Genomic DNA, 8237 nt, shown 5'->3' with positions numbered 1-8237 from the left:
AAAAAAGTCATAGTTAGCATGTCGTCCAAAATCATAAAAAAGTCATAGTATCGTATATCGTCCTAAATCATGAAAACAAATCATAGTATAGTATGTTGTCTAAAATCATGAAAACAAATCATAGTATAGTATGTCGCCCAAAACCATGAAAAAAAGTCATAGTATGTTGCTTAAAACCATGAAAAAAAGTCATAGTATGGTATGTCGTCCAAAACCATGAAAAAAAGGTCATAGTATAGTATGTAGCCCAAAACCATGAAAAAAAGTCATAGTATGGTATATCGTCCTAAATCATGAAAAAGCCATAGTATAGCATGTGTCCCAAAACCATGAAAAAAACTCATAGTATAGTATGTCGTCCAAAATCATGAAAAAGTCATAGTATCGTATATCGTCCTAAATCATGAAAACAAATCATAGTATAGTATGTCATCCAAAATCATGAAAAAAAGTCATAGTATGGTATGTCGCCCAAAATCATAAAAAAAAAGCCATAGTATGTCGTCCAAAATCATAAAAAAAACTCATAGTATAGTATGTCGTCCAAAACCATGAAAAAAATTCATAGTTAACATGTTGTCCAAAATCATTAAAGTCATAGTATCGTATATCGTCCTAAATCATGAAAAAAAGTCATAGTTAGCATGTCGTCCAAAATCATAAAAAAGTCATAGTATCGTATATCGTCCTAAATCATGAAAACAAATCATAGTATAGTATGTTGTCTAAAATCATGAAAACAAATCATAGTATGTCACTTAAAACCATGAAAAAAAGTCATAGTATGGTATGTCGTCCAAAACCATGAAAAAAAGGTCATAGTATAGTATGTCGCCCAAAACCATGAAAAAAGGTCATAGTATAGTATGTTGTCCAAAACCATGAAAAAAAGTCATAGTATGGTATGTCGTCCAAAACCATGAAAAAAAGGTCATAGTATGGTATATCGTCCTAAATCATGAAAAAGCCATAGTATAGCATGTGTCCCAAAACCATGAAAAAAACTCATAGTATAGTATGTCGTCCAAAATCATGAAAAAACATCATAGTATAGTATGTAGTCCAAAATCATGAAAAAGTCATAGTATCGTATATCGTCCCAAATCATGAAAACAAATCATAGTATAGTATGTCGTCCAAAATCATGAAAAAAGTCATAGTATGTTGTCCTAAATCATGAAAACAAATCATAGTATAGTATGTCGTCCAAAACCATGAAAAAAAGTCATAGTATAGTATGTTGTCCAAAACCATGAAAAAACATCATAGTTAGCATGTCGCCCAAAACCATAAAAAAAACTCATAGTATAGTATGTCGTCCAAAATCATGAAAAAGTCATAGTATCGTATATCGTCCTAAATCATGAAAACAAATCATAGTATAGTATGTCGTCCAAAATCATGAAAAAATTCATAGTATGTTGTCCTAAATCATGAAAACAAATCATAGTATAGTATGTCGTCCAAAATCATGAAAAAATTCATAGTATGTTGTTCTAAATCATGAAAAAAAGTCATAGTATAGTATGTTAATAAATCATTTGAAAACAATAATTCAATTCAGCTTTATTTGTCATGCTCTCCATACAAACAAGCAGCACAAAGTGCTCACCATAGCAATTATAAAACAACACAGAAAAAAAATAAACAAAATAAACTAATACATAGAATTTTGAAAGAACAGAAATTTATAACAATAAAATGTTTAAAGTCATTACATAAAAGTTTGTAAAATAAAGTGATTAAAACTGAACATTAAGGCTAAACTGTCACAGATTAGAGCCAACTACTTTCATGGGACACATAAGGAAAATCAAAGTACAGTGGTGGAGGATCCCAGTGATTTATGTATGCATACTACTGATAGAACATACTGTCCTACTTTAAGTGCATTGTCTTGATAATACTTGAACATTTTAGTACATTATTTAATGCAGGAGACAAGACAAAACTTCTTTGTTGCAGAAGGTGAAAAAGCCATGCTGCAATAGAAAATACTGTAAAATGACCATTTTGGCCAAGATAATACAACAGTGTCACATGTCTATTAGTCATCAGTCAGCATTTCTGAAATGGGAACAAAGGATGCATCAAGGTGAAACATTTCAGCCATTGTATGACAGCAACATAGGATCTTAAGATTGTTAGTAATTGGTACCATCTAACAGCACTGTGGACAGACATTATTCAGTGTGATATATTCCTGTGTTGTAGGAAGTCGTGGAGGTTCAGACGCTGGAGATGGCTGAGGTGCCGGTGCCCAGTGAAGGAGCGGCCCTGGACCCTCTAGAAGTAAGCTTATTTTTTATGCCTTATAATACAATGTCACATGATGCTTGTTTTAGGTGTATTTTATTTTACAGTACATGCAGAATTTTTCCAACGAGTTTCAAATTGTTCACACACAGGATGAGGAAGGCCTTTTGTCGTGGTGGAGAACAGTAGAGGGTACGCTTTTTATTGACAATGTTTTGTTGATTTATTGCTTATCACTTAAATACATATAATCTATAATATAAACTGAAGCTGCAATTCTTTATTTCCTGTGTGTTAGGCTGGGATGAGTGGAATGAGGCCAACGAGAACGATGAACCTGAAGAGTAAGTAGTACATTAAAGTTATCAATTCACTTGTAGAACTCATTTTTTCTAAAGCTTAAAGTGACAGTTCACCCAAAAATCAAAAATAGATCTTTTGCCTCTTACCTGTAGAGCTGTTGCAGAGTGTTTGCTATGTTGGGGATAATGGTCGGAGACACGTCTGCCTTCTCTCCAATATTATGGGACTAGATAGCAATTGGTGTCTTTCCAAAAATAATGACCCGGTTACTGAAGACACTCCACAGACGTTCTAACAATGCGCAGAAGCAAGCATGCATCACGTCATGGATTGACATTTTGTGTAATCAATTGGTTTTCTATAGAAGCCTCATTGTCCTTTGGTAGTAATCTGCCACCGGAAATTAAACTAGCCACCCTAAACTAGCCGGTAGCTAAAAGACTACAATTAGTGATGGCCAAATGAGGCCCCATGAACCACTGTCTTTATTTTCTGAAGCCACTAGATGAAAGTGGTTCACGAGGCTTCATTTGGCCATCACTAACTACAAGGCTAGGCTTCTATAGAAAACCAATGGATTACACAAACTGTCAAACAAATCATTCACGGAAACCAGTTTGCTGCAATTTTTATGTCAGAACATCAACGAACACCACTGACCACTCAGTGAGTTTCATGGCTTTGAAAACGAACGCTTAGGGTGGTTTTAGGAAAATGAGCAATCGTTGCAATTTTGGTCTCTATCATCATAAACAACCCAGAGATGGGGCTCAAGGTGCAAAATACCAGACTTCTCCTTTAATGCCATTCTTCTCGGCTAAGCTGTGATCAGTGGTGCTTGGTGATCTAGCAGTAGATACACACTTTCTTCTGTGCTATATTGCAGTTGGCAGGTGTAGTTTGATAGAAAGAAAATAGTCCCTACGTGAAACCGGTCACAACAAGGTTTGTGGATTATCTTAAATAACCAAGTCATCATTTCTGGGAAGAGACATTGCTGTTGAGTTTTTCAAACAAAGTGCAATCTAGATCAATGATTAGCACTACAGGGAAGAGGAAAAATACATATTTTGTTTTGGATAAACTGTCCCTTTATAGTAACACTGACCAATATTAAGAGAAGTAAATCGCCTTTAAAATTAACTTAAAAGCTGTATCACAGTACTGTGCTCAAAATCCCAAACAACCTAGTTTGGTATCACAATAAATTTACAATATTTAAATTTCTACCTTTCACAAGTAAGGATGGCACCTTGTCCACAGAACTAACCTTCATCAAAAGCTGCACCCTCATAATTTTTCTTTGTTTCCTTGTCTCAGAGTGGTGGAACAAGCAGCCGATCGTGTCTTCATGGCGGCTCGTCTTTTTGTTCGCTTCTTCAACCAACGTGGTGCCTCCCTCCAGCAGCGTATCCTGGAGTTGCTGTCTTTGGCTGATGCAGCAGACATCTTCCATAAGAAAACCGTCACAGCCAGTGTCGGTGGCGGCGTAGCCAGTGTTGCAGGGTCTATCACTACCATCACCGGGCTCATTCTGGCGCCCTTCACTGCAGGAGCATCGCTCATCGTCACCGCTGTAGGCATTGGTGTCGCTACGGCGGGTGGGATTGCGTCTGCTTCAGCCAACATCACCGACACAGTCTATTCGAAGACGGACCGCAAGAAGGTGGAGAAGATGATCCACGACTACGAGGAGGAGATAAAGGACATCAAGGATTGCCTGGAGTTTTTGCAGGTGAGAAGAAAGGAGGCAGGTTTTCAGTTTGTCAGTTGCAGGCAAAGCTTGAGAACAACTGCAAAACCATATAATCATTTTATTCATTAGCTTTGAGTGAGAAATCATATTTGCCTTAAAGGGATAGTACACCCAAAAATGAAAACGCAGCCATTATCTACTCACCCTTACGCCGAGGGAGGCTCTGGTGAAGTTTTAGAGTCCTCGCATCCCTTGTGGAGATCGGCGGGGGGGAGCGGCTAGCACACCTAATGGCTGACAGCGCCCCAGACTAATGTCCAAGAACACAAAATTGAAACCACAAAATATCTCCAACATGCTCATCTGTAGTGATCCAAGTGTCCTTAAGTCCCGACATAAAAAGTTGTGTTCTTGGACGTTAGTCTGGGGCGCCGTCAGCCCTTAGGTGTGCTAGCCGCTCCCCCCGCCGATCTCCGCAAGGGATGTGAGGACTCTAAAATTTCACCAGAGCCTCCCTCGGCATATGGGTGAGTAGTAGTGATGGCCAAATGAGGCCTCATGAACCACTCTTTTTTTTTTCTGAAGCCACTAGATGGCACTGTCTGTTAAACAAAGGTTTGAAAGCACACTCACTAGATGGCACTGTCTGTTAAACAAAGGTTTGAAAGCACACTTCACTGCAAGTCCTTCAGCCTTTATCTTTACGCCAAGAGCGCCATCTGGTGGGGTCAGAAAATAAAGAAAGTGGTTTATGAGGCTTCATTTGGCCATCACTAGTGAGTAGATAATGGCTGAATTTTCATTTTTGGGTGCACTATCCCTTTAAGGTTAAAAATGTAGGCATAGATAAGATTTTCTACTAAACTAGGAGTGACAAAAGTCATTTAAAATCTGCAACTGACTATTAAATTCTGGCTTTTCCTCCCAATGGTACACTGGAATCTTTGGTTTTTGGTCCTGTGCCAATGACGACGACACAGGCTTTCATGCTAACCAAGGTCTAGACGTGCAATTTGAAATGATAATGTGGGCATCAGCGCTAACAACTGACCACCACATAACTTAATGTTTTCTTATTCCACCCTACTATTACCAGGATTGGTTGGTAAACAAGTCCTCTTTCTTATTTAGCACTGCTTAATTGCAGTTTTACTAATAACATAAAATCTTTTATCCTTATCCACACAACAGGAAGGGATGGACACGCTTGAAGAGTGGAACTTTGAGAAGTACGCTGAGAGCATTTCGAAGAAGCACCTTAACCAGAACGTCAAACATGTAGTGAAGGAGGGCGGCCGGGCCGGCAAGGCTTTAGTGATCAACACGGAGAGCCTGATCAGTACAGTTCAGGTCCTCAGTGTTGCAGGGGGTGCTGCTAAAGCCGCCCAAGTGATGAGCATTACCACCGGAGTTATGTCGGGTCTCTTTCTCGCTCTCGATGTCTTCTTCCTGGCAAAGGACGGCATGGAGCTCAAACAGGGAGCCAAGACAGAGTTTGCTGGTAAGATTCGAGATGTTTGTAAAGACCTGCAGGACGGGCTGCTGGAGCTGAACCGCATCAAGGAAGAACTGCAGAAAACCATCGATGGGATAGAGGTGGAGGTAGATGAGGAGGAGGATGAAGAGCTGTTGAAGTCTGATCTGAAGAAACTTATTGAGTTAGAAGAATGAAGGATAGTGATTGGAAAACCAAAGCCTCGCTGTTTTAGAGGTGCTGTATGCGACTCTGGGGGAACATAGCTGAATGGAGGTCGTCGTCAAATACCGGCGCTCTGGGCTGGTAGTCAGACTGGATTGCAAACCCAAAGTATCAGTATTTAACGACCTTGGACTATGTTTCTCCAGACTTACATACAGCACCTTTAATCCCAATGCCAAAAACAATCACTATTACTACTGTATTGTTTCTCACAAGACCTATTTTGTAGTAAAATAGATTTTAAATATTTATTAGGTATATTTATAATATAGGCAGTAATTTTAATTATATGTACATTGTGTTTGCCCCATGAACTGTCACTTTGTTTTGCAATAAAAGTGGTTTCATGCTTATTTGTTTGGCTTTTTTTTGTTTCGGTTGTGAAAGGTAGGAGCTGAACACCCAACAGACCAGTAGAGGGAGGAAAACATTTTTAAGCAGAATTCAGGGTGGGTGGGTGGGTGAGGCGTGATCACCGTGTGCTCAGAGAGTGATGCACTGATGCGTGCATAAGAGACAGAAAAATGTTGAAGGACAACTCTGTCTGCCAGGCTTTCAAAGTCCTTTTTCACGAATTCCCTGATGTTAATCATATCTTGGTGATCCATCATCTCAGAAGTGAACAACTGTTCTTTAAGGAAAACACCATGCAAAATTCCCACATTATTTCCATGGCCTATTAGAGTTCAACCAATATTTGTGAACATGAGCTACTCTCTCAAAGCCAGAAAGCAGAGAAGTCTCAAACTTGTGATTTCATTGGGTCAAGAGTCTGGCATTGTTCCATAGACAATGAACGGGGGCCTGATTTTGTGGACCCACAGATAGTTTTTCTTTTTTATACCTCAGAATATTCCCCTGGGTGCTCTGTGTCACCTAAAACATCTTTCCTAGTTCAGTGTCAATGGAGCAGCTCCAGACTATATACCTTATGACATCGCAAATTTGGGTTTTAGCACTCTAGCTTTTGGATTTGGGTGGGTTGTTCATGTCAATTAATATTATCTTAGACCATAGGAATAACGTATCAGTTTAAGAAATGGACATCGCTCCCCTTTAACAGCACATGGGCCACACAGCATGAAGGCCAATAGCAGATGGCCAAAAATAAAAGAAGAGAAAAACTTTAGATGAAGGTAATGGGAAAACCATGACGCTTTTCAGCTGAGTTTCTTCTGAATGAGGAAGTTTTTAAAAATAACTCGGTGAGTTCATTTCAAGTCAAGCATACCAGTTTTCCTTTGAATCAGGCAAGAAAGAACAAAAGGTTGAGCAAATCCAGAAACAAAAGATGGAATGGTTCCAACTTGATGGTCTGCTGACTGTTTATGCATTGTCTACCTAGTGCAAGCACGTACAGTTTGTTACCCTGAACAAGAGCAAGAGGGTTAACTATGGATGGGTACTGAAACCTGGTACTAAATTAGCCGAGGGGCTTAATTATCAAAGACCGTAATATTGATACGCTCTGACAGCATCAGTTCTTTTATCGGTACTTTTACACGATACCCATCCCTAGGGTTAACAGAAGAAATTAATTAAATTGTGGACGAATAAGTTTACAATTCTTAAAGTTTATCTTAAAACAATACTCATGCCCATATGTACTATATTGAACCAGTTTTTGGCTGTGGTTGACTGTCCATACTAGCTGAAAGAAATCCCTCTCTTAAAGGGAGAGTTTAGATTTTTTTTAAGTGGGGGTGTATGTGGTACATATCCTTAGTCAGTGTATTACCTACTGTAGATGGTCCAGTTTGGAGAAGCAGGACCGTGTATCGCCATGGAAGCCAAGAAGTCTACTGCTGGTGTTTGGGGCAGAAGCAAAACCTATTTTAGCCACCTAAGGAAAGATCAGTATCGGTCTAAGTGTATGCTATATTTAGATACTAGTGTCACTACTTTGCTATGCTTTGCTATAAGAGAGGCTGTTTTGTACAGAGAAATTAAGTTATTTGCTTAGCTGCTAAGGAGAGTCTGTAGCTGTGCGGCAGCTCGTTCTTTGGCTCGGTGTGTACTGTTGTGTTTTTGTCCACCACTGCCTGGCCATCAAGTTGTAATTCAATTCATAATCACATCACAGCGAAACTGAAGAGGCTCCAAACACCAGACCTGTATATTGCAGTGAGCTAGCATAGTGTAGTGTGCCTGCTATACCCTGCAGAGGCATAAAAACATTATTTTTTACCTCGCAGCACACACAAGTTGCTGTTCTACCATTGCCTTGATGAGTTTGGTGCTTTAAAGGGTTAGTCCAGAGTCACCAAATTCAATGACACGAAG

The 8237-nt window shown here is 39.2% G+C and overlaps 1 protein-coding gene across 7 annotated transcripts in view; it reads left to right on the top strand.

Annotated features, from left to right (window-relative positions):
* Positions 1 to 6297, top strand: part of apold1b (apolipoprotein L domain containing 1b) — a 23514-nt gene extending 17217 nt beyond the window's left edge. For all 7 annotated transcript variants that reach the window (XM_050067764.1, XM_050067762.1, XM_050067763.1 and 4 more), the window contains 5 exons: positions 2215 to 2292; positions 2409 to 2448; positions 2555 to 2600; positions 3880 to 4294; positions 5447 to 6297. In XM_050067764.1, the coding sequence (XP_049923721.1) occupies positions 2215 to 2292; positions 2409 to 2448; positions 2555 to 2600; positions 3880 to 4294; positions 5447 to 5926 (1059 nt within the window). In that variant the 3' untranslated portion in view covers positions 5927 to 6297. The remainder of the gene's footprint in view (positions 1 to 2214; positions 2293 to 2408; positions 2449 to 2554; positions 2601 to 3879; positions 4295 to 5446) is intronic.
* Positions 6298 to 8237: the final 1940 nt, after the last annotated feature.

This window comes from Epinephelus moara, chromosome 17 (assembly GCF_006386435.1).
Source record: "Epinephelus moara isolate mb chromosome 17, YSFRI_EMoa_1.0, whole genome shotgun sequence".
NCBI lineage: Eukaryota > Metazoa > Chordata > Actinopteri > Perciformes > Serranidae > Epinephelus > Epinephelus moara.
The sequence above is the reverse complement of the archived record's forward strand: the minus strand, read 5'-3'. Positions and strand labels throughout refer to the sequence as shown.